This window comes from Sus scrofa, chromosome X (assembly GCF_000003025.6).
Source record: "Sus scrofa isolate TJ Tabasco breed Duroc chromosome X, Sscrofa11.1, whole genome shotgun sequence".
NCBI lineage: Eukaryota > Metazoa > Chordata > Mammalia > Artiodactyla > Suidae > Sus > Sus scrofa.
Genome location: NC_010461.5, coordinates 20,792,614 through 20,820,260, shown reverse-complemented (window position 1 = coordinate 20,820,260; position 27,647 = coordinate 20,792,614). Strand labels below are relative to the sequence as shown.

Sequence of the window (27,647 nt, the reverse complement as noted above, 5' to 3'; positions counted from 1 at the left end):
CTTACTTAAAAGCCTATCTGTCTCAAATTTGTCCTAAGGAGTATTTGAAGCTATATAACTAAGTAACAAACTCTTTGGTTCTCCCATCCCATAGTATATAGTTAAAAAATACTCCCATTTTTAGCGATGGGAATGTTACACCATTTACCTCTCTTCCTTTGTATGTCACCAAAGCAGCCAGTGGTTTGGCGTAAAATCTGCTGTAGGAAAATCCCAGGCAGCCATACATACTGTTTGCCGTGAGCTTCAAAGCCTTCTGTCGAATGTCATACTGCAGGCCACACAAAGACAAAAGACAAACAATATTTGCAGATGCTTAAGCATTACATTAGGTATTTTCTAGCTCACCAATAAGAAGGGGACACCTTCAATATCCCTGGAAAAAAGAATTCTTAACACAGTCAACCCATCCTCCAAATCCCTGATTCTCTGACCTCCTAGAAGCAAGTAAACACAGGCACCAAAGCTCCAAGAAGTCAGAAGGATCTTGATCAGAAATAGCTGTGCAGACAAAGATGTTTTGCATTTTGAGGCATTCTAGGGCTTCTGAACTGTTTTTTACCCACAAACTTAAAATAAGCACATGCTTTTGCCCACAGCATCAGGTTTAAATCACTCCTAGAAAATCAAATTTTAGGAGTTCCCATCATGGCTCAGTGGTTAATGAATCCAACTAGGAACCATGAGGTTGTGGGTTCGATCCCTGGCCTCACTCAGTGGGTTAAGGAACCAGCATTGCCGTGAGCTGTGGTGTAGGTCGCAGACGAGGCTCGGATCCCGCATTGCTGTGGCTGTGGAGTAGGCTGGTGACTACAGCTCCAATTAGACCCCTAGCCTGGGAACTTCCATATGCCGAGGGTACAGCTCTGGAAAAGATAAAAAGACCAAACCAAACAAAACAAACAAGAAAGAAAATCAAATTGTAAAAGGTGAGACTGTCACTCAGATATGGCTTAGTGGAAAGATATACCTGAAGAACAAGGTCTGGATTTAAATCTGGCTGTTTCATGAGCTGTTTCACTTGTCTCCTCCGCTCTACCAGTTTCCGGATCTCTCGGGGCAAAATGCCCATTTCTAAGCCTGGATCTGGCAGCTCAGGGATCTGTTCTTGTTCTCCATCCTGATGAACAATGACAAAAATTTCAGGCAAATCACACATTCATGAAATGAATTCCTATAATCATATCTTGTGTGAGCTTAACCCCATGATCACATCCTGAAAGGCTACTTTCTCATCTAAGTAATGGTCAAGAATGCATGGGTGGTAGAAGAAAGAGCTGAAAGGGTTGCAGAACAAAACACTACCCTCTCTTCATCCAGTTCTATCAGCCCATCATTCTCAGTACCACCCATCCCTCTAGGTACTGACAAACATAGGTAGCATTAAAACAAACGAATTTTCACACATGCTCCTTTCCTCCCTTCAATCAGATTGGGGAGCAACATGTTCGGGAAAATTGTTTTTTAAAATAAAAATACAAGAGAGACCTCTAAGATTAAAAAAAAAGAAAGAAAGAAAGAAACAGCAGCTAAACTATTGTTTTAAGCCATGTACACTACCACACATAATGCTATAAAATATTTTTGAACTATGGGGTATCATAGCAATTATTGTAAATGTTTTAGGTTGAAAAATAAAATATCTAAATACCAAATCGGCATATTTCTTTTAGGAATTTGAAGCCCATGCTGAAATAGGCCATATGCTGTTTCTAAAAATTAATACATTTATAGTCCTCAGTATTTATAAAGTACCTTTTATCAATAAACTGTTTTGTAATCGGTAGAAGAATAGCAATACTTTAAGAGAGTAACCAGCAGTCTAATGTTAAAATTTACAGCAGGCAAAAGCAGGAAAAGCATTAGACCACTTTTCTCAAGCCTCCATTAATTCTATTAACAGGCTGCAAGGACAAGCCAGGCATATTTGCCCTTTCAAAGGTTCAAAATTAAAAATAAATCTCTTGGCTTAAAGTATGTCAAGTCAATGCTATTTGATAACCCAGTCTTTACAAAATATCTGATTTTATAAAGATCAATAACTTCAAATGAACAATTTCATGACAGTTAACAGGGACCAACTGTTTTCCAATATAGCAGAGGATGATAGCAAAGCTAATAGAGATTTTCGTACAAATTCCGATTTATTTACAACAACTATGGAGGTCAGATAAAAAGTAAACTGAAAGGATCTGAAATCAGGAAATTTACAATCCACGCCTGGCCCTACCAGCACTAGCTGTGTGGCACTAGCTATTCTGAAGACCAACAGGAATGAGCTACTGGCAGGAAAACGACATGGAACCTATAAACTGCAACATGCACAGCATTTCTTAGATGACTTTGAAAGTCCCTTTCAACTCTGAAATGGATTTTTATCCAGAATCCAAACTGGATAGCTCAAATAAACAAAATGGCAGCGGGGGGGAAGGGAGGAGCTGGATAATGGCAATTATCATAATGCTGACACAGTAGCAGGACAGAGTCCAAAGACTATTACTAATCAAAGGCAGTTACTACCTTTTCGAAATGTCTTCCCAATACGCTCCCTGTAAAATTACCCTCTAGTCCCACACAAAGGCCCATCCTTAGCAGCCATATTTGTACTATGTGAACGCACACCTGTGCTCACAGCTAAGAGACAGGCATGTTCACCAACCCAGGCAAGGCTCTAAGACCCTCCCTTGTGGATATATGGAACTGGGACTGAAAAACAGCCCCAAGACTGTCTTTGGAACTAAAAGACAAGTAAACTCAGCAGCTAGAGAGCAAATAAGACATCCCTTGCCGCATTACAGAAAAGCAGAGAAAAAAAAAAACCACACAGAGGTAATGTTAGTTTACATCTTTTACTGCTAGAGAACCAAATCTAATCAAATTCCTACTAACAGTGGGCTGTATATAGGTTTATATATGAAGAACCACGTATTACGTTATTAAGCCCTACATAAAATTGTTGACCGAATGATCCTTGGTTAGATTAAAATCCATGTGAGATAATTCAAAAAGATTCTTTTGAAGAGGATGTTTAGTGGGTAGAATTGCTAAGAAATGCTTTCATGGTCAAAATTTAAAAGCCTAAAAATAGCAAGTCTTGGAGATGAGAAAACTCGCCTATATAGCTAGCGAGGGTGTAAAAAGGTACAACTACTCAGGAAAACAAATTTGACAGATTCTCATCAAGTTAAACATACACTGCCCATACAAGCCAGCAAATTCATTCCTTAGGTATATTCTCCCCCCAAGTGAAATGAGAACACACGTCCACAAAAAGATCTGAAGAATGTTCACAGCAACTTTATTAATAATAGACCTAAACTGACAACAGACCATAATTGAAATCCAAATGCCCATCTTAGGAGATGACATAAAGTGTGAAATACTTCTCAACAAAAAGAAAAGAACTACAGTCAATGCAACAACATGGATCAATCTCAAAAACATCACACTGAACAAAACAGCCAGATACCAAAGAGTACATATGCTATCACTACATTTATATTAGGTTCTAGAACAGACAAAGCTTTGGGGAGACAAGTCAGATCAACGATTGCCTGATGAGAAAGGGGACTCACTATAAAAACTCAAGTGTGACATCTCAAAACTTATGGGATAAAGCTAAAGCACTGCTTTGTAGGGAAATTTATAGTTGTAAATATCTATATTAAAAGAGAAGATCTCAAATCAATAACCTAAACTTCCACCTTAAGAAACCAGAAAAAGAGCAAACTAAACCAAAGAAACCAGAAAAGAAGAATAAACACAGAAATAAATGAAACAGAATAAAAAATCACTAGAGGAAAATCAGGGAAATCAAAACTGTTTCTCTGAAAAGATGAATAAAATTTACAAACTTTTAGCTATGCTGACAAAGAAAAAGAGATGACTCAAACTACTACAATTAGGAATAAGAAGAGATATCACTACTAACTTTAAAGCAATAACAGTGATTTAAAGGGAATAACTATCAACAATGTTATGCCAACAAATCTGATAATCTAGATGAAATGGACAAATTTCTCGCAAGATAGAAACTACCAAAATTGACTCAAGGAGAAAGAGAAAATCTGAAGAGGCCTATAACAAGACACTAAATTAGAAATCAAAAAGTCTAAGACCAGATAATTTCACTGCTGAAAATCAAACAAGAATTAAAATGAATGCCTCATGAACTCTCCCAAGAAACACAACAGGAGTGAACACTTTCCAACTCATTCTCTGAGGCCAGTATTATCCTAATACCAAAAACAGACAAAGACATAACAAGAAGACAACTACACACCAACAGCCCTATGAATACAGGGAAAAAAAACTCTTCAACAAAATACTAGCAAATAGAATCCAGCGAAGTATAAAAAGGACTATATACCAAAACCAAAGGGGTTATACACCAAGACCAAATGGCATTTATCTCAGGAACAAAGGTTGGTTCTACAAAGAAAAATCAATATAAGGAGTTCCCACCATGGCACAGTGGATCAAGAATCTGACTGCAGAGGCTTGGGATGCTACAGAGGCATGGGCTGCCATGTATTAAAGGACTGGTATTGCCACAGTTGGGGCTTGGATTCAATCCCTGGCCTAAGAACTTCCATATGCTGCCAGTGTGGCCATAAAAAAAAAAAATTAATTAATTAGTTAGAAATCAATATAACATACCATATTAAAAGAATAAAGGATAAAAATGATATAATCATCTCAATAGATGCAGGAAAAAAAAAGTAATTGACAAAATCCAATACTCCTTCATGATTAAAAAAAAAAAAAAAAAAAAACACCCAACAAACTAAGACTAGAAGGGAATGTTCTCATATTGATAAAGGCCAGTCATGGAAAACCCATAATTAACATATTTAATGGTAAAGACCAGAAGCCTTCCCCCAATGACAGGAGGAACAAGACGACAGAGTCTACTTTTGTCGCTTCTATCCACACCGCACTGAAGGCTCCAGCCAGGACAGTTAAGCAAGAAAAAGAAATATCCTGCTGTGTAGCACTGGGAACTACGTCTAGTCACTTATGATGGAGCATATAATGTAAGAAAAAAGAATGCATACATGTATGTGTAACTGGGTCACCATGCTGTACAGTTAAAAAAAAATGTATTGGGGAAATAAAAAGAAATAATAATAATAATAAAGATTGATATGCCAATCAGAAAAAAAGAAAAAAGAAAAAAAAAGGCATCCAGATTGAAAACAAAGAATTAAAACTATCTCTATTCAAAGACGACAGGATCCTGTATACAGAAAATCCTAAGGAATCCACAAAACTATCAGAATAAATGAGTTGAACAAAACTGCAGGATATGGGATCAATACACAAAAATCAGTTATATTCCTATACACCAGCAATGAACAATCCAAAAATGAAATTAAGAAAACAATTCCATTTACAACAGTACCAAAAAGAATGAAATATTTAGGAATAAATTTAATAAAAGAAGTGCAAGACTTGTACATTGAAAACTAGAAAACACCTTTTTTTTTTAATTTTTTTGCTTTTTAGGTCCGCACCCATGGCATATGGAGGTTCCCAGGCTAGGGGTAGAATTGGAGCGTTAGCTGCCGGCCTATGCCCCAGCCACAGCAATGCCAGATCCAAGCCGAATTTGCGACCTACACCACAGCTCATAGCAACGCCAGATCCTTAACCCGCTAAGTAAGGCCAGGGATGGATCCCTCACCCTCATGGTTCCTAGTCAGATTCATTTCCGCTGCGCCACGACGGGAACTCTAGAAAACATCTTTGAACGATATACTAAAGACCTAAATAAATAGAAATACCCAATTTTTATGGATTAGTAAGACTTAACATTGTCAAGATGGCACTATTTCCCAAACTATCTATGGATCCCATCAAATCCCAGCAGGCATTTCTGCATAATGACAACATAATTCTAAAATAAAAGAAATGTGACATATATCCATACAATGGAATATTCTTTAGCAATAAAAAGGAATGAAATACTAATACTACAACACAGACGAATCTTGAAAACAGCATAAGTGAAATAAGCCAGAAAAAAAAAGGACACATAATTCCATTTAGATGAAATATACAAAAATACACACATCTATAGAGGCTATAGATTGGTCACTGCCTAGATCTGGAAGGAGTAAAGGGATTGAGGGAGGTTAGAGCTAAAACAGAAGGGTATCTTTGGAGAATAAAGAAATGTTCTAAAACTGATTGTGCTGTAGTCTGCAAACTCTGTGACTACACCAAGAGCCATTAAACTATACACTTTAGGTGGATGAAATTGTACAGTGCATGAATTATATTCATAGTGAATAAAGAAGACATAGAACCGGGAGTTCCCGTCACGGTGTAGCTGAAACGAATCCAACTAGGAACCATGCGGTTGCGGGTTTGATCCCTGGCCTCTCTCAGTGGGTTAAGGATACAGCGTTGCCGTGAGCTGTGGTGTAGGTTAAAGACACGGCTCGGATCCTGCGTTACTGTGGCTGTGGTATAGGCTGGCAACTATAGCTCTGATTAGACCCCTAACCTGGGAACACCCATACGCCACGAAAGCGGACCTAAAAAGCAAAAAAAAAAAAAAAAAAAAAAAAAAGACATAGAACCAATCTGAATCTCCTTCTAACCAACCCTCCTCCTTCACCCTCCCTCTTTTTTTTTTCTTTTCAGCCACACCTGTGGCATATGGAGGTTCCCAGGCCAGGGATTGAATCCAAGCCACAGCAGTGACCTACGCCACAGCTATGGCAATGCTGGATCCTTAACCCACTGCATCATAGGGAGAACTCCCCTCCCCCTTTTTTGACCACTAAGAAAAACATAATGTTATCTTTTAAGAGGTTATCTTCCTTCTTTAAGCACTACTTTTAATCTCAATTTCAAGAACCTCCAGTTGAATACAAACCTCTGTAACTTTCTCCGCCTCTGAAGCAACTCTTTGCACTGTTGTAAAACAAATGTTGAATTCCTGAATGATGGAAGGATATAAACTGTTGAAGTCCAGAAGCAAAATGAACTTATCATAAAAACCTGGAAAAAAAAAAGTCACATGTTGCAAAAATTCTCTTAAAAAAAAAAAAAAAAGACTTGGCAAAACACCACATTGAAAGTACCACAGCACTTTGGATTTACTATCCAGAGTTGTGAGGTAGACAAAAGGAAAAAAGGAGCTGACCGCCAATCCATAAAAATGACTTGGATTAGAGGAAAAGTCAGGTCACCAAAGAAAAAGACGCGATTCCATCTGGCCTTGAAACCCTAGCTGTCCCCAAACACACAATTATTATGGAAAAACACCTTCCTATATCAATTAGACAGGTGACACACCATTTCCAAAAAGTGTTGTTAAATTCTCCTTCAAGAAGGCATTCCCTCCCACTTATCCTCTCTGTCTCTGCTCCCCAAATGTTTAGTGATCTATACTGGGGAGTGGTTATATATATATATATATATTTTTTTTACAATCACACCTTCAAAGAATAAAGCAGGCAACCCATTACCTATACCCAAACTGCTGCCATCACATGAGAGATGTATACATAAATGTCAGTAGTGGAACGATCCACCCTTTTTACTTGCAAAGGGTGAACAGAAAGCTACTATATTTCTCTAGGACATTTACAAAGAGTTATCTTCAACTTGAGAAGAAACTGAATAAAAATAAATGTCCATAATTAATAATAACAACAGCAAGCATACAGTGATAACTTACTCTGTGCCTGGCACTATACTAGTCACCTTTATTCCTTAAATTCATGTGTGGAATCTATTTTTTTTTAAATGGAAAATGCGCAGGCAGCCTCAAGATCACAGAGCCAGAATACAAGGCCAGATCTAACACCAAAGGACAACTGCTCTATCTCATTACAACTAACAATAAAATCACTTCTGTCAAAAATGTCTCCTACCCCAGAGGTCAAGTTACTTAATAAAATTCACATTAATTCCTGCACAACAATGTGAATATAATTAACAATACTACTCAACTGCACTTAATGGTTGAGATGTTAAAAATCAAATATTTTTCTCATCTTTTCTGTGTACCATGAAGCATCTTTGATATTCATGACAACAGGGAAAAGGTATTCTCCTGTTAAAGTTCAATTTGGTAGTTACTGCCTATACTTTCTTTATGCTATCCAATTGAACTGGCCTGGCACACTGGACAGAGGCAGAGCCCCAGCGTGGATGGGAGAAAACAGAGGCACTCCCACCAAAGGCTAAACAGCTAAATACTGAATCACGGGTTGGCCAACTATGCGTAGACCAAATCCAGCCTACCCCCTTTTGTGCCATTCATGAGCTAAGAATGGTTTTTATATCTTTAAATGGTCAAAAAAAAAAAAAAGGCTATTTCACGATATGTGAAAATTATACTAAAATTTAAATTTCAATGTCTATAAATAAAGCTTTCCTGGAACACAGCCAAAAAAAAAAAAAAAAAGATTCACAGTAATTCCATGTTAAATGACTGGCCAACAGGATTTTCACATGAACATAAGAAAATAAATAAGGTCATTATCAAACCTATTCACTAGCCTAGAAAAACACAACTCAGGTCTCCTCGTTTCTCAAGCCTAGCTCTGCATGAAGAAGCTCCTTAACACCAGGGGCGAGCAAACCAATCCACTGCCCAGCCTTACCAACTTTGGGGTCCAATACCAAGCCTCCAGAATAAGCTGCTTTCTTACGCCCTTTTTTGTATTTACTGGCATCTCCATCGATGTCTTCATCTTCATCTCCCTAATAGCAGATGGAAAGATAACTTCACCAGCCAGCAACTAAACGAACCAATTTATCAGTTTCATGATTCTCCCCTTTCCAACTGCAATACACAGTTCTAACCACCATCCTTTACTTTTAGTTAATGATCATACCTCTGGGGAAAGACAGTTATTGCTAATATGTTCATGAATCCAAATGAATGCCAAGCATGGTAGTTACCAAAACAAATACTCTGAGTAAATAAATATGCCAATTCTACTCTAAAATATTTTTGAATTCATAAAACTTCACAGTTTTAGGAGTTACCGGTGTGGAAGAGTGGAAATGAATCCAACTAGCAACCATGAGGTTTTGGGTTCGATCCCTGGCTGTGCTCAGTGCATTAAGGATCCAGTGTTGCCATGAGCTGTGGTATAGATCACAGACGTGGCTCGAATCCTGTGTTGCTATGGCTGTGATGTAGGCTGGCAGCTGTAGCTCCAGTTCAACCCCTAGCCTGGGAACCTCCACATGCCATGGGTACAGCCCTAAAATGCAAAAAAAGAAATAAAAAAAATAAAAAAAAATACAGCTTTAAATCAACGGACAATAAAAATTCAACTATTCATTTTATGTAAAATTTCAGATTCTGAGAGTCTTCTTAAATTCATTACTCTCACATTCATGATGTAAAAACAAAATATTTTATATAGATATTATTCTGATTATGAATATGGACACCTTAAAATAAATACGTCCATATACTCAAAATTCATTCCCAAAAAAGTAGTTTATTAACAGCCAACATTCAATTAACTCAGCAGAAGTCAAACTCATCTAAGTTAATAATTCCTTTACTAATTTTTGATAAGGTACATAAAACAAGCAAATATAAGAACCTGAATCATTTTAACATTAAAGTTCCATTCTGAATCAATTACTATTGGTGTTGATAACACAATAGCTAGGTTTCACTTCCAACAAGATGGAGTCCACTTCAGAAACCCGATTGTAAAAATGAAACAACACAAAAATAAAGGCTTATAGGCTCAAGAAAATAAAAGGTTCAACTGGTATCTAACTTGGGAAGGGCTAACATGGCAAAACACTTTCCATCAGAGAGGCCTAATGCCTCCCTCAAAGAATTTCATATGTCACAAATAATTTTATCTGTAGAGAACGGGAGAAAAGGAAATGACCACACACAAACAACAGAACAAGCATGACACGGTTTCTACAGTATGTAGGGAATTAATTTTGGGTGTAGGTGTTATCAAAGCAAAAAAAAAAATCTATCTAGGTAATAAAAAGGGAGAATAAGAAAAAGCAAAACACTACACAATTTTGGACCCACCAGTTTTTGCTGAGGTTTTCTGAAAATCTGCTTGTCAGGCACAATATAGTTGTTTTCATAAAATGCATGAAGCAACAAGAATTCATTACGCTCAGATCGTCCACCCATCAGTGTCCTAGACTATTAAACAGAAATTTTCTTTAAAACTTAAGCTCAAAATCACAATAAACAAAAACAACTCTGAGTTGGTAAAATTAATCATAGCACCTCCTTCAAAATCACTCCTCATAACAAGGGCTGCTTTAAAAAACAGCCCTAAATTACTTCTAGCGCTTTAAGTATTATAGTTAAAAGGAGACAGAGAACTTAAAATACTGACAACCGGGGCTATTTCTTTACTCCCAAATGGACCATTCCACAAATCAGACAAATCCAGATGTCAGAGATGATCCTTATGTTCACCCAAATCTCAACATACTGCACCTGCCTTTCCTCCCCTTCTCGCAAGCAGTTCTCTTCATTTTACAAAAGAAGCCCAGCTTTCAGAATACAAGTTACTCATTTTACAAGCATGCATTTAGACTCATTATCATATAACAACTACCCCAAGAAAACACTGGATCCAACAGGAAATGCTTTTCCCCCCTTTCTAAGTTAAATTTACCATAATGTTCCCAGCGATGTTAGTGATCTGCAATGCTAATGGAAGAACATTTAGCTCACACATGATTTGCAAAATGAACTTGGCATCTTTCCAGGTATGTTCCAACAGGTACAAGAGATGAGAAGATTCACTGTACAGAAAAGTAAGAATAAAACAGAATCAAATAATTAAAAGAAACAATGACTATAATCAGAACTCCATAAAATACTATGAAAGATTTTTGGTCTAAGTAACTTCAGAGTAATGGCATCTCAGATCTGAATGAATAAGGTCAGTATGAAATCAGGAATTCATTCATAACATTGACCCCAACGCCCTTCTCTAAAACACAAAAAAAAATCCCACAAAGCTAAAGTTATAATGTCCATCTGAAAACTCCCTAAATCCTTTCATTTGTTCCATTCTATAAATAGGTATAACATACCTACAATGTGCCAGGCATTGTTCTAGATGCTGGCTGTGACTAAAACAGACAAAAATTCCTGCCCCCATGGGGGAGACAGAATAGAAAATAAAATTTTCACATATGATATGTTAAATAATGCTAAGCGGTAAGAAGAAAAAGTAAGAAGCAAAGGGAATATTAAGTGTCAGGAGCAGAGACTGAAATTTTATTTAGGGATCCAGGGAAGATCTCACTGAAAAATAAAGCCCTGGAAAAGGGGAGAAAGCAGTCCTTAGGGATGGGAATCTCTGAGGGAAAAGCGTTCCAAGCAGACAGAACAGCACATTCAAAGGTCCCGAACTGAGCATGAATCTGGCACTTCCAGTACCAATCAGGAGACTAATGGCTGCAACAGAAAGAACGAGGGAGAGCAGCAGAAGGTAAGGATAGAGTTGATGGCAGAGAGACCCAGTGTATAGGATTTTGTAAATCAAAATAAGTACTTTGGTTTAACCTCTGAATAAAACAAAGCCACTGGGGCATTGTAAGCAGAGTACCACATCTAACTTAACCTTAGCATGACAAAACTGGTTCCTGGGTTGAGAACAGAAAGCAAGGAGTCAAGGGCAAAATCAAGGAAACCAGTGGTGACACCGAGTGATGTGGAAGAAAGAGGCTTCGACTAGGGGGGGTCCAATGGAAGGGAGGAAAGAAGCAGTCAGATACAGACATATTCTGAAGATAAAGCTGGCAAGATTTCTCGATGCATGGAACAGAAGGTGCCAGTATTCATAGAAGCCTCACAGGTCCTGGGCCAAGGGTGACTTTGCAGGTTTCCAGCAATACTGGAAAAATAAGAGCGACCTAGGAGGGAAGGTCAGGAGCTCAGTTTTGGAACAAGTTGTGAGCTGAAGATTTATATCAGACATTCAGTAGAAGAGGCAGGTGGAGACATGAGCCTAGAATTCAGAGGAGAGGCCGAGGGTGAACACATGCTGGCAGGAGGCAGCAGCACTCACGTGGTATTGAAATTCCTGAGAATCGAAGAAGTCACCCAGAGAGGGAGCCCAGTCAGAAAGAGAAGCAGGTTGAGGACTCAGGAAGAACAGGCAGAAAAGAATGAGAAGTGCCCAGAGGCGCAGGAGAAAACTTATTTAAGAAATAATTGAAAATATAAAAAAGAATGTATATTTATGTATGACTGGGTCACTGTGCTGCACAGAAAAAATTGGCACATTATAAAAAAAATTAATAGGGAGTTCCCGTCGTGGCTCAGCAGAAATGAATCCGACTAGTATCCATGAGGATGTGGGGTCAATCCTTGGCCTGACTCAGTGGGTTAAGGATCTGGCGTTGCCGTGAGCTATGGCGTAGGTTATAGATTCGGCTCAGATCCTGTGTTGCTGTGGCTGTGGTGTAGGCCAGCAGCTGTAGCTCCAATTCGACCCCTAGCCTGGGGAACTTCCATATGCCTTGGCTGCAGCCCTAAAAAGCAAAAATAATAATAAAATTAGAAGCTATGTACATGTACATGCAAAGATTTTTAAAAACCTTAAGTACAAACAGGTTTAAATATACTATTTGTGCTTTAAAAAAAATAAAACCTACATGTCCATCAACAGGAGACTAGCTGAATAAACTAATTAAAATATTTTTTAAAAAAGAAATAATCAAGCACAATATTTCAGTTATATAAAATGATTAAGTTCCAGAAATCTAATGTACAGCAATGCAGTTAAAAATACTGTACTGTATACTTAAAATTTCCTAAGGGGGTAAATCTTAAGCATCTGCACCACAAAAAAAGAAAGAAAAAAAATGGTCATGTGAAGTGATGAATATGTTAAACAGCTTAACTGTGGAGTTCCCACTGTGGCTCAGTTGTAATGAACCCAACTAGTATCTATGAGGATGTGGGTTTGATCCCTGGCCCTACTCAGTGGGTTAAGGATCCAGCACTGCCATGAGCTGCAGTGTAGCTTGCAGACATGGCTCGGACCTGGCGTTGCTGTGGCTGTGGCCTAGGCCAGCAGCTGTAGCTCTGATTTAACCCCTAGCCTGGGAACTTCCATATGCCGTGGGTGCAGCCCTAAAAAAAAAAGAGAGACCAAAAAAAAAAAAAAATAGCTCAACTGGTGATTATTTCACAATGTATATCAAATCAAGTTGTATACCTTAAATAAGATACAATTATGATTTGTCAATTTGACCTCAATAATGCTGGAAAAAAGAAATAATCAACGATATCTCCAAATAACTGAATGATTCTCAGTTTTTATATTTCCAAAATATTTGCATTAATTTCTGAATTAATGGAAACCAAAATATCACATCAATTTCCAAACTGCTCTCGGGAAACATCAAGATGGTATTAAATGAGGGAGATATTCTGATAAAATTAGAATAATTCAAAAAGCAAAATAATTCAAATTACTAAAGTAATGGAGATAGTGATGCTGACATAAAGACAGACAATTTTCCCATCCACAGCACCACAGGCTCCTGTTCTTCCAGCCTAAGGAAGATTCTGGCACCTTGCTATGGCTAATTTCAAGCAGACGAATTCTGAAGCACCCAGGATCATACCTGTACATATTTCGTACATTTTCCATTGGGATTACAACCCTTTCAGTTTTCAGAATGTGTTGAACAAGTTCAGACAAATGGTAGCTTTTACAACGAATCAATTCCTTTGCCGAAATTTCCACATCACAGATCATTCGGCCACAGGTAGCATTTCTTTCACCAAATCCACTCCTGCCCTACAAGGGGAGGACAAAAAGCAAATCCCATGGAAGAGCAGACACCGGGAACATTTCCTTCTACCTTGCCTGGAGGCTAGCCCCAACATTACGATGATCAAACTCTCATTCTTCCACTTGTGCATTCATTCAGCCACGGAGCCAATATTTTTCAGCACTGACTATATATCTGACACTATTCTAGGCCCTCGGAATATAGGGATAGAGCAGTGAGCAAAACAGCAAAGATACCTGATCTCATTTGAAAAACACAATAAAAAAGAAATTATATCATTTTTGGAGGTAATTAAGTATATGGAAAAGAGAAAAATAGAACAGGGCAAGGGGAACAAGGAATTTGGGAGTACTACATCTTAAACAGGGGGGTCAGGATAGACCTCACTGAGAAGATGCCATATAAAAAACCTTGAAGGGGGTTAACGCGTTAGCAAACCAAGTGTTTGGATGAAGTGTTAATAACGACTCTGTGACCTTAGAGAGAGTGAACAGGAAAAGAACCAAGAGCACTGGCCCCCAACTCCCATCTGTAGCAGCAGAACCCTCTGGAGAGGATGATAAAAAGTACAGATTCTTAAGTTCTCATGCCATTTTACTTAAAACCTTTAAATAAAATAAGATTTCAAGCACTGAGCAGTGTCAGGTTTGGGAAACAAAGGTGCGTCATACAAAAACCACCACAACCTCCCTCAAGTGAAGCAAGCAGGTAGAATGAAAAGTACACAAGCTTTCTAAGAGTCAGACGGGGCCTGGGTACAAATTTTTTACTTCTTTCCTTTACTAGCTCGAAGATCTTGAACAAGCTCTGCAACCCCGGTGAGAATGTGCTGTGCAAGAGAGCGAACACAGAAGGCACGCGCAGCCCACTGCCTTCTTGCACACTCAGCGTCTGCTCCCCCCCCCCGCCGCGTGTTTTTCCTTCCCACCTCCCCGTTCATCCTTCCCACTTCGGCTCTGCTCTCAGGCATGCCCAAGTGGCGCTAACAAACACGTGCTGTCTCCAGATTCTAAGAGCTGATTTTTAAAACTGTTTTACCAATAAAATGCTAGATTCAAAGGAGAAGTGTTTAGTGCCAAGGTTAAAATGTCCTATTATAAGGCAACCGATCCCTAGTCAAAGAAGCCAAGCAGAGAAGATTTTGAAAATTATTATTACCCCGAGTTTTGGCATGTTGGATCGCTTCAGCCGACCTATCTTGGACCAGTAAGGAACTTTACACACATTAATTCTCTGCAGCAGCACTTCCAGTTCAAACCCATAAATATTATGACCCTAGTCAGAAAAAGAAGGCAGCCAATAATGTTGTAACAAACGCAAATTAGAGGATTTATCTTCATATGCATAGAATTTCTTTGCCCTTTCTTTTTCTGGTCTCTAATTGAAGGCATCATGAGCTTACCTCCGATTGGGGTCCTTTCTTCTTCAGGAATTTATTCATCAGCAGCACTCATTAGCCTTGACATTAACAAGACTGCTAAGCAGATTGCTGAAATAAACTTTATTTTATCCTAATTGATGCAAGGTTCATATGATGTCTTTTAATTTGCAGCTCATGCCTCACAGTCTCAGAGGCAAATGCAAATTTTAATGCCCCATACTTTTTAGGTGATCAGTAAACACTGTATTCGAACAATTCCATTTTACTTCCTTAAAAACTAAGAACCCACCTACACTGTGCAATAGTTTAGAGACTTCTCAGAAACTCAGGAACTGCATCTAGTTCCTCCTTAAACAACTGAGATCAAACACGGCTCATTTAGACTCTTAATCACATATGAGCAACAAAATAATATCACTCCATAGTTCAAATAAGAAACTTGTTGAAAACATGGAAAACAAACCATCCCAATTTCAGAAAAATCACAAAAATGTAACCAAATTTTCCATGTCTGTAATAGTTTCCATCATGTGAACTCTTTACTAAAAAACTAGATGATCTTCAAAATCAATGAATAGACTTGTTATTAATTTTGGTTAATATTTATCACTATACATTTACAGCAGGTTTGTCTATTAAATTAAGAGAGCCAGAGGACACGAGGAAGTCTCATTTTCAAATTCTCATGCTTGAGATTAGGGACTTCAAACCCATGTCAGGATTCTTACTTTGGTTTGGCTCTACCACAGACTTGGCTCTAACACCCTAAGGCAGGCCAGCTACCCTAAACTCCAAGACATCTCCTTGGGGCTAGCAGAGATTGGGTGAGGGTCCGGTGCTGAGCCAGAGCACCAGAGGAGGGCACTATGGACAGAATCTTCCCAGCATTTTCATGATGGGTCCTGAAATATAGGAACGGGGTGCAGAGACACCACTAACAACCCATAGGCTCTTAGTACTTTGGCTGCGGTGTTGTCAAGAAGTGTCCAAGAGCAAAAATGAACACAAAAAAATATATGGCAAACATTTTCACAAGGCTTCGAGGTAACCAAACTACCAAAAACACACTTAAAACATAGGCATTTATATCCTACTTCCTCCCCCCACCAAAAAAACAAAAGCACAATATAATTTGATGGTCCATTAACACCCTCTGCCAAAAAAAAAAAAAAGACAAGAGGAAGAACTCCTATCTAGGAGTCTACAAACAAAGGAAGACTCAAGAAAACATAAAGCAAAATGTTGTTTCAGGACCCTTCCAAGTGGGGCAAAACAACTCAATGAATTATTACTTCTATTTAGTGGGAGCATATTCAGTCATCAAAAAGAAAAAAGATTCCTAGCCATGAACTCTCAAAGAATAGTCATAGAGATCCACTGAGCTCATAATATTAAAATGCTTACATTTTGGGGATTTGCACCAAACCAAGGGGATTCATTCCTGTGACCACTGTATAGCTGGACCACTAAGTCAAAACTTTGGAGATATGAACAGCTGATAGGAGTTTACTTACTTCTTGGCTGCTCTTTAGCTGTAAACTACAAGAGTAGTCTAAGCTTCAATGGCAATGCACGAGTTGCTTTTATATTAGAGGGGGGAAACAATCTCTCTTAAAGTGGGCTGGGATTTTTTTTCTCCTTTCTGTTGGCAGTAAGTATAGCAATTCATACCAGTCCACAGGGTCATTTCACTCTGAAAAGATTCTGTGCTACTCAAAAAGTACCAACCAAGTCACACTGAAAAAAACTAACGAATGAAGAGCTGCCCCACAATGCAATCAAACATCTACTCACCACAATGATATCAGGATCAATTTTGTGAACTTTTGCAAGGAAAAAACCTAGCAGTGTTCTTTCTGTTGCAGCAACCTCCACCTTTACATTCTGTTAGATAAAAACATACCAGTCACTTATCTTTACTCTCAAGTACCATTCCTTGGCTCCTTGCCCAAGCAAGATAAGATTTCTTAGGATTAAAAGAAACCATCCATTTCAAAACTAAACAAAGCAATGAAATTTTTGATTCTAGTAATAGTTGCACAAAATCTCTGAGGAGCTCATTCTACTAATAAGCATGTGAATGAAGCAAAATTTTAAGTGCTAAGCACTATCAAGTGCAGAAATGTCCCTCCGTAGGGAGACAAGCTTGTGCATCTGGACAAGTTTTATAGCATAAGAATCAGAGTACCTATCAAAAACACTACTTACTTTCCTATATAATCCTTGGCAGACTTTGCTGTTTATGTATTTACCACATAAAGAGACCCCAAAGATTGTATAAACTAATCCCAAGTAGTGGTGTAAAAACCTACAAATAAGAAACAAGACTAAAAACAAACATAGATTTAAGAATTCTAAGTGTCTTAAGTATAAATGAAACCTATCTGCACACAAAAGGCTTCCACTTGGATTACACATTATAAATCAGGTATTCAAAAGATCCACTCTTGGAGTTCCCGTCGTGGCGCAGTGGTTAACGAATCCAACTAGGAACCATGAGGTTTCGGGTTCGATCCCTGCCCTTGCTCAGTGGGTTAAGGATCCGGCATTACCGTGAGCTGTGGTGTAGGTTGCAGACGCGGCTTGGATCCCGAGTTGCTGTGGCTCTGGCGTAGGCTGGCAGCTACAGTTCCGATTCGACCCCTAGCCTGGGAACCTCCATATGCCACAGGAGCAGCCCAAAGAGATAGCAAAAAGATTAAAAAAAACACACACACACACACACACACACACACACACACACACACACACAAAAGACCCACTCTTATTAAGACACTCTTAAAATGAAGTTGATGGCTATGTTTTCTACAACTACCTTGGCTAAAAAATATCTGTTTGACTCTAAGTGAATTTTCCTAGGTCATTTTACCAATTCAGAGCACTTTGTAAATAACAGCCTGATCTAGTAGTAAACTCAGACTAGTGGACTTCTCAAACCAACTGAAAGTAAGTGGAACCTGGGAAGGTTGCTAACTTTTAATTTTGTCAAGTGAGGACATTAAAAAAATGAAAACAAACCTAAAAATTTATCAACATAAGCATTCCATAAAAGAAAAAACACACCCTCCAAAAAAGGAAATTCTACTGAATACATTTACTTTTATAAAAACTCACCATATTATACTCCCCCACTGCCATTTTATTAAGGACCCATGAAAACTTATTTACGGAGGAGAATGGGAGTTTAGAAATCACTGATCATTTATGGCCAGCCACATCAACCTTTCCAATACATGTCCCCTTTAATATCCACAGCTTTCCCAAATTCAGACTGGGGAGAGCTTTACCTAACACTTCCCCAAAAAAGTAATCTGTTTGAAGAAGCATTGGAGACAATCCACCTATTAATAAGGTGTTGAATCCCATTATTCTCATGGGGGGTGAAACATTTAAACACCATTAATGTTCCTAGTTTTATATTTCTAATACATTTTTAATGGATGCCACAGTCCAATCTAGCAAGAACAGATCAAATAAATTAACATATAAAATAGCTCATTTCTACTAATCCACAGAATTCTCCTTTTCTCTTTTTAAACAAATACATATTTCATATTAAAAAAAATAACACTGTAAACCAGCTATAATGGAAAAAATAAAAATCATTTAAAAAATAAAAGGAAAAATAATGAGTTCTTTACCTTTTCCTTAATGTTTTCTTTGAAATCATATGGAAAAATACAATCCTTTGGTTTAGACACAACTGTAAAAAGGAAAAAAATATAAAGATTCCAACAGCCATCTCGGTCCAAGTTGACGTAAACGTACATGTACATTGCATGTTCCTTAAATGGAAACCATCTGATATAGAAATTCCCCCTAGTCCCTAAAGAAGTGCCAAAACAAACAATTCTAAATGTGCATGGAACCACAAAATACCCTGAATAAGCAAAGCAACCTTGAGAAAGAACAAAACAGGAGGCATCACATTCTCTGATTTCAAACTATATTACAAAAGCTACAGTTATCAAAATAGTATGGCATAAAAACAGACATACAGATCGATGGAACATAACAGAGAGCCCAGAGATAAACCTTTGCAAAACATGGTCAAATAATTTATGACAAAGGAGCCAAGAACATATGATGAAGACAGTTTCTTCAATAAATGATGCTGGAAAAACTAGACAGCCACATACAAAAGAAAAAAACTGGAAAACTACCTTACACCACACACAATAAACTAACTCAAAATGGATTAAAAACTTAAACAGAAGACCTGAAACCATGAAACTTCTAAAAGAAAACATAGGCAGTAAGCTCCTTAACATTAATCTTGGCAATTACTTTTTGGATCTGATACCAGAACCAAAGGTTATCAAAAGCAAAACTGAACAAGTCGGACTAAAACAAAGCACAGAGCTTCTGCACAACAAAGGAAACCATCAATAAAATGAAAAGTCAACCTACTGAATGGGAGAAAATATTTGAAAATCATATATAAGGGGTTAATATCAAAAATATATATTTTAATAAACTCATAAAACCCAACAACAACAAAAACCAAACTTGATTAAAAAAATGAGCATTGGGAGTTCCTGTCGAGGCGCAGCGGAAACGAATCTGACTAGGAACCAGGAGGTTGCAGGTTCGATCCCTGACCTCACTCAGTGGGTTAAGGATCCGGCATTGCCATGAGCTGTGGTGTAGGCCACAGATGTGGCTCGGATCCTGTGTCGTTGTGGCTATGGCACAGACCAGCAGCTGTAGCTCTGATTCGACTCCTAGCCTGGGAATCTCTACATGCCACGAGTGCAGCCCTAAAAGCATTAAAAAAAAAAAAAAAAAAAAAAAAAAAAGCATAGGAGCTGAAGAGACATTGTTCTAAAGAAAGCATACAGATTAGACGTCAATAAGGTACCTGAAAAGGTACCCAACATAACAAAATATCAGAGAAATGTAAACTAAAACCTCAATGAGCTATGACTTCACACCTGTTGGAAGGATTATTATGAAAATGACAAGTGGTGAGTGTGGGGGAGTCGTGGTGCAACAGAAACGAATCCAACTAGGAACCATGAGGTTGCCGGGTCTGATCCCTGGCCTCACTCAGTAGGTTAAGGATACAGCATTGCTGTGAGCTGTGGTGTAGGTCGCAGACTAGGCTCGGATCTAATGTGGCTGTGGAGTAGGCCAGCAGCTGTACCTCTGATTGGACCCCTAAGCCTGGGAACCTCCATATGCCGTGGGTCCGGCCCTAAAAAAGTTTGGGAAAGGATGTAGATAAAAGGGAACCCTTGTGCACTGTTGATGGGAATGTAAATTGATGCAGTCACTATGGAAAACAGAATGGAGTTTTCTCAAAAATTTAAAAATAGACTGACTATATATAATCCAGCAATTCCACTTATGGGTATTTATCTAAAGAAAATGAAAACAGTAACTTGAAGTGATATATGTACCCCTGTGGTCACCGAAACATTATTTACAAGAGCCAAGATATGGAAGCCACCTAAGTGTCAATCAATAGATGAATGGATAAAGAAAATGTGTATTTATACAATGGAATATTATTCAGCCATATAAAAAGGAAATCTTGCCATCTGCACCAATGTGAATGGATCTAGAGGGCATTATGCTAAGTGAAATAAGGTCAGGCTAAACGATAAATATCTTATGATCTCACTTATATGTGGAATCAAAGAAATACAAAAGAAAATGGAAAAAAAAAATGAGCTCATAGATACAGAGAACACACAGTGTTGCCAGAGGCAGGGGCAGTGTGGCCAAGAGGAGTACAAAATGGGTGAAGGGGGTAAAAAGGTACAAACTCCTAGTTATCAAGTATCTAAGTCTTGGGGATGTAATGTACAGCACAGTGACTAGAGTTAATACCCCTACTCCATATGTGGAAGTTACTAAGACAATACATCTTAAAAGTTCTCATCACAAGAAAAAAAAATTATAGCTAACGTTAACTAGACCTAGTATGGTGATCCTTTTGCTACATATACAAATATGGCATCATTATGTTGTACACCTGAAACTAACACGATGTTATAGGTCAATTACATCTCAGTTTTTAAAAGTTTAAAAGATTAAACCTAAAAAAAAAAAAGACAAAAAATAAAAATAAAAAAACATAGCCAAGCACAGAACCCTAAGCCCCTAAAACTGTTAAAACTGCTTTGATGAAGCATCTGCTATCCATCTAGGTCAGAATGGAAGATACTGAACAATCTTTCCCAAAGGAAATCCCCACCACCACCAAAACTTCAACCAGCATACAATGGAAGAACTCAGCCCAACCTTCTCAAAGTTAGAAAAGTAAAGACGACCAAAGCTTCTCCCACTATACTCTAAGCTCCTTGCCCTTCACAACAGCTGTTCATACAGTGACATACTCAGAGGAGGTAAATGTTGAAAAGAACTAATGTCTGTTTTCTTCCACATATTTTCCTATCTATTCTCACCATCATTTTGTTCCGTGTATTCTACCCAACTTAAAAGGTAGTAAAACTTCACAATAATAATACATCACCCTCACCTTTCTGCTTGTTTCCCTAGTCCCATTTTTCTTAATACCCAATAGACAGACAGGAGAAGGTACCCCAGTTAATTTTTGGCTCTGGGCTGGAAAAGATCCCAGGAAGCATAATAGATCATTACTGTTATGCCCTTATATTAATTTTTGCCAAAAAAAGATTATTTAACCAGCCAAGTTCTCAACATGGAATATGTCATAATTATTTAACTGGCCAAGCTCTCAACATGGAATATGTCAGAATCCTCCATGGAGACTGACTTACGGGCATGCAGAATTCTGTGGAATAGTTTCACTCACTGAATTTTATGCACAGCACACCCCAACTTCAACTTGATGTTACTGTAACTCCTCACCAACAGGTAAACATTCATTTCTGCCTTGGCATCTTGCCTCGTCACACAGAAAACTTTGGCCAGACTTCTATGATAGGTTTTTAGGATGACATCATGAAAAGAAAATAACTACAGCATAATTTTAACCCAGAAAAAACCTACTCCACCACAATAGAGTAACCACTGGAGCAGAAAAAAGATAAACTGCCTCCCAACTTCTGCTCCTTGAACAAAATTAACCAGCTACATAGGAGCAACCAATCCAATAAAATTTAGTTCCCACAGTCGACCAAAAAAAAAAAAAAAATCCTTCTTTAGGAGTTCCCTTATGATCTCACCATTAAAGACTGGGCGTTGTCTTTGTTATGGCTCTGGTTCAATCCCTGGCCCAAGAACTTCCACATGCCATGGGAATGGCAAAAAAAACCCAAGAAACCAGAAAACATTTCTATAACAATTAAAAACAAAAATAAATGGGACCCAATCAAACTTAAAACCTTTTGCATCAACAAAACAAAAAGACAACCTATGGAATGGGAGAAAACATTTGCAAATGATGGGAATGACAAGGGATTAATATCCAAAATAAACAAACAGCTCACGTAATATAACATCAAAAAGACAAACAACCCAATCAAAAAATGGGTAGGAGCTCCTGTTGTGGTGCAGCAGGTTAAGAATCCAACTCACGGAGTTCCCGTCATGGTGCAGTGGTTAAGAATCCGACTAGGAACCATGAGGTTGCGGGTTCGATCCCTGGCCTTGCTCAGTGGGTTAAGGATCTGGCATTGCCGTGAGCTGTGGTGTAGGTTGCAGATGCAGCTCGGATCCCGCGTTGCTGTGGCTCTGGCGTAGGCCGGTGGCTACAGCTCCGATTGGACCCCTAGCCTGGGAACCTCCATATGCCGCAGGAGCGGCCCAAGAAATGGCAAAAAGACAAAAAAAAAAAAAAAAAGAATCCAACTCACTGTGGAGGTGAGGGTTCAATTCCCAGCTGGCACAGTGGGTTAAGGATCTGGTATTGCCACAGCTGTGGTGTAAGCTGCAGCTGCATCTTGGATTCAATCCCTGGCCCAAGAACTTCCATATGCCTCTGGTGTGACTGAAAAAGGGGAAAAAGGGTAGAAGACCTAAATAGACATTTTTCCAAAGAAGACATACAGATGGCCAACAGAAAAAATGCAAAGATGCCCAATATTGCTAATTATTAGAGAAAAGCAAATCAAAACCACAATGAGGTATCATCTCACACCAGTTCGAATGGCCATTATCAAAAAGTTTACAAATAATAAAGGCTGGAGAGAGTGTGGACAAAAAAAGAACCCTCCTACACTGTTGGTAGGAATGTAAATTGGTACAGCCACTATGAAAACAAGTATGGGGGTTCCTTAAAAAACTAAAAATAGAACTACCATATGATTCTGCAATCCCACTCCCAGATATATATCCAGAAAAGATGAAAACTCTGATTCAAAAAGATAGACGCACACCAATGGTCACTGCAGCATTATTTACAATACCCAAGACATGGAACAACCCAAATGCCCACTGATAGGTAACTGGTTTAAGAAGATGTAGCATATAAATATACAATGCAATATTACTCAGCCATAAAAACGAATGAAATAATGGCATCTGTAGCAACATGGATGGACCCAGAGAATATCATACTAAGTGAAGTCAGACAGAGAAAAACAATTATATGCGATCATTTATATGTGAAATCTAAAAAAGAATGTAAATGAATCTATATTCAAAACAAAAACAGACTCATAGACATAGAAAACAAATTTATAGTTACCAAAGTTGGGGGAATAGATAAGAAATACGGGATTAACAAACACAAGCTACTATACATAAAACAGAGTAGAAACAATGATTTATTACTTAACACAGAGAACTATATTCAATCTTATAATAGATAAAAAATAATGTAGAAATATACATATATAACTGAATCACTTTGCTGTACACCTGAAATTAACACAATACTGTAAGTCAATCATACTTCAATAAAAAAAACTTTTGTCCATTGACAGATGAATGGATTAAGAAGATACGGTATATATACACAATGGAATACTACTCAGCCACAAAAAAACAAACAAACAAAATAATGCCATTTGCAGCAACATGGATGGAACTAGAGACTCTCATACTAAGTGAAGTAAGTCAGAAAGAGAAGGACAAATACCATATATCACTTATATCTGGAATCTAATACATGGCACAAATGAACCTTTCCACAGAAAAGAAAAGCATGGACATGGAGAACAGACTTGTAGATGACAAGAGGGAGGGGGAGGGAGTGGGATGGACTGGGAATTTGGGGTTAATAGATGCAAACTATTGCCTTTGGAATGGATAAGCAATGAGATCCTGCTGTAGAGCACTGGGAACTACATCTAGTCACTTATGATAGAGCATGATAATGTGAGAAAATGAACATGTGTGTGTGTGTGACTGGGTCACCTTGCTGTACAGTAGAAAAGTGACAGAACACTGTAAAGCAGCTATAATGGAAAAAAATAAAAATCATTAAAAAAGGATTAAATAAACTTCTTTAACGATATGCACCAACTACTCTTGGAAAGATTTTTTTTAAGTTACTGGTCCAACAGCTAGAGAAAAAAATAAGAAAAATTAAGCCATTAGTAAACAGGCTGAAAAAATACATACCACAGAAGTGTGACTGAAAGGGAGGCTGCGGGGGTGCTTTATCTAATGCAAAGCTATGATGGACCAGTGCTGCCACAGCAATAATCTGCAAAGAAATGAGGAAAAAATCACTTAGCAGACACCTACTACGTCGTCAACATTCTCACCAACACCAAGAATATAAAAAGATACAGACGTTAGTCTGTACCATATTTTAACTTTTTATTATTAAAGTATGCAGAAAAATAAAAAATAGAAAAAATCCAACTCTCATATATTCATCATCCAGTTTCAATTATCAACTCATCAACAGCCCTAACCTCACAATTATTTGGAAGCAAAACCCAGACCTATCACTTTATCTACAAACGTTTCAGCAAGTGCCTCTAAAATAGGGTTTACCAATCTCACCACTACTGTCATTTTAAGCTGAATAATTCTTTGTTGTGGGGGCTGCCCTGGGTGTTGTGAGCTGTTCACCAGCCTCCCTGGCTGCCAGCAGCACCACTCCCCACCTCCCAGTCTCCAAGGTGTAACAATCAAAAATGTCTCCAGACATGGATGAAAGTCCCCCTGAGGGTTAAAATCTCACCTGGTTGAGAACTAACCCTTTAAGAGATGAAAAGTTTTAAAAATGCAATACAATCACCTCAGCTAATTCAATTAATAGTGATTCCTTAAAATTATTAAATATCTAGGCAGGATTCCAATTCTCCTGTTTTCCCAACTATCTCAATTTCATTTACCAAATAAGTTCATACTCTGCAACTGGTTGTTATATAAAACTGTAAGTACAACCCCTCCCCCACCTATTATTTCTTTGCAATTATTTGTTGAAGAAACTGGGTCATTCTATCCCGTAGAGTGCCCCACAGTATGGATTGTGACGCTCATATCCCAATAATATCATTTAATGTGTTCCTCTGTTTCTGTGCTGCCTGTATATCCACATTTAGATCTAAAGGCTTGATCAAAATCAGGTTCGATTTTTTTTTTTGGTAAAAATACTTCGGAGTGGGGAGTTCCCGTCGTGGCTCAGTGGTTAGGAAATCCGACTAGGAACCATGAGGTTACGGGTTCAGTCCCTGCCCTTGCTCAGTGGGTCGATGATCCGGCGTTGCTGTGAGCTGTGGTGTAGGTCGCAGACGCGGCTCGGATCCCACGTTGCTGTGGCTCTGGCGTAGGCCGGTGGCTACAGCTCCGATTAGACCCCTAGCCTGGGAACCTCCATATGCCAAGGGAGTGGCCCAAGAAGTGGCAAAAAGACAAAAAAAAAAAAAAAATACTTTGGAGTGCTAGTGACCACTGGTTACATCGGGTTTGCTTACCTCTATTTTAGTTATATTCACAACCCCTGGAAATCACTGTCTAGGATCTATTATTTGATTAGGGACTGCAAAGTGGTCAGATTCCATTTTTCCTTCATCATTTATTAGCTGGAAACATTCTATAAAGGGAAAACTACCTCACCGATCATTCGGTTACCTGAGGTACAACATGTGTTGAAAAAAGATAAATGCTTGAGTCGATCCTTTTATTTACCCATTTTCAAAATGAGTTGGTTCCCCAACTTCCTTCACAGGTGAGCAATGCTGTGTTTACAGGACCATTATGAACTCATGTGTTTCAGTCTGTTGCATTTATTTTTACACATGCTCAAACTGTCCCATCTTTAGCATAGGAAACTCTTCAAGTTCACTCCTGAGTCGTCCTGACATATCTTCAGTAGATTTTAATATTGTGCATGCTTTCCAGTATAAACAAGATGCTCCAGGCTTATCTGGAACATTTCCTGCCCTAAATCAGCCATGTCTTCACAGAATCCTATTTCCTTTATCGCAAAATGGTATTTAAAAACCGGGCTCTGGAGCACATGTTTTTATTTAAAAAACAAAACAAAACAAAACAAAAAAACGAATTAGGAGTTCCCATTGTGGCTCAGCAGTTAACAAATCTGACTAGCATCCATGAGGTCGCAGGTTGGATCCACGGCCTTGCTCAGTAGGTTAAGGATTCGGCATTGCCATGAGCTGTAATGTAGGTCACAGACGGAGCTCGAATCCTGCATTGCTGTGGCTGTGGTGTAGGCCAGCAGCTGTAGCTCTGATTCGACCCCTAGCCTGGGAACCTCCACATGCCTCAGGAGTGGCCCTAAAAAGCAAAAAAAAATAAAAATAAAAATAAAGTAAAATAATTACATTTTCCCCAAACTATTAACTACTATATCAATGGTTATTAAAAGATCAAATCACATACAAAAAAATGGCCAAAATTCTGCTATTAAAAAAAGATCTCCATTGGAGTTTCCATCGTGGCTCAGCAGTTAACGAGTCTGACTAGCATCCATGAGGACCGAAGGTTCGATCCCTAGCCTTGCTCAGTGAGTTAGGGATCTGGCATTGCTGTGAGCTGTGGTGTAGGTCGAAGACATGGCTCAGTTCCCATGCTTTTGTGGCTGTGGTGTAAGCCAGCGGCTACAGCTTCAATTTGACCCCTAGTCTGGGAACCTCCATATGCTGAGGGTATGGCCCTAAAAATACAAAAAAAAAAAAAAAAAAAATCTTCCAAATGTTTTAGAAGCAAACATAAAGAAGCTCCCATTAGGAGTTCTCACTATCTCACTATAGTGCAGTATGTTATTGATCCAGCATTGCTGCAGCTGTGGTGCAGGTTGCAGCTCTGGCTTGGATTAAATAGCAAGAATGGGAGCTCCCAATGTGGTGCAACGGGATCGTCAGAGGCTTGGGGGTACTAAGACACAGGTTCAATCCCTGACCCCGCAGAATGGATCCCGCATTGCTATGGTTTAGTTTGCGGCTGTGGCTCAGATCTGATCCCTAGCCCGGGAGCTCCATATACCAAGGTGCAGCCAAAAAAAAAAAAAAAAAAAAAAAAAAAGAAAGAAAAGAAAAGCAAAAATAATAATTGCAACACTGAAATATGCTGAGTATATTTAAAGTCCATAAGTTACAATGACAGTCCATAAAAGAGGAAATAAAAATAA

General features: G+C 38.4%; 1 protein-coding gene across 2 annotated transcripts in view; it reads right to left on the bottom strand.

Moving 5' to 3' along the window:
* The window catches only part of POLA1 (DNA polymerase alpha 1, catalytic subunit), a 307,592-nt gene that overhangs the window by 244,005 nt on the left and 35,940 nt on the right, over nucleotides 1-27,647 (bottom strand). For both annotated transcript variants that reach the window (XM_021080571.1, XM_021080572.1), the window contains exons 16-26: nucleotides 24,665-24,749; nucleotides 18,808-18,869; nucleotides 16,961-17,050; nucleotides 14,944-15,060; nucleotides 13,615-13,790; nucleotides 10,644-10,773; nucleotides 10,040-10,159; nucleotides 8,625-8,724; nucleotides 6,887-7,011; nucleotides 971-1,120; nucleotides 149-271 (exon numbers count right to left, since the gene is read on the bottom strand). In XM_021080571.1, the coding sequence (XP_020936230.1) occupies nucleotides 149-271; nucleotides 971-1,120; nucleotides 6,887-7,011; nucleotides 8,625-8,724; nucleotides 10,040-10,159; nucleotides 10,644-10,773; nucleotides 13,615-13,790; nucleotides 14,944-15,060; nucleotides 16,961-17,050; nucleotides 18,808-18,869; nucleotides 24,665-24,749 (1,278 nt within the window). The remainder of the gene's footprint in view (nucleotides 1-148; nucleotides 272-970; nucleotides 1,121-6,886; nucleotides 7,012-8,624; nucleotides 8,725-10,039; nucleotides 10,160-10,643; nucleotides 10,774-13,614; nucleotides 13,791-14,943; nucleotides 15,061-16,960; nucleotides 17,051-18,807; nucleotides 18,870-24,664; nucleotides 24,750-27,647) is intronic.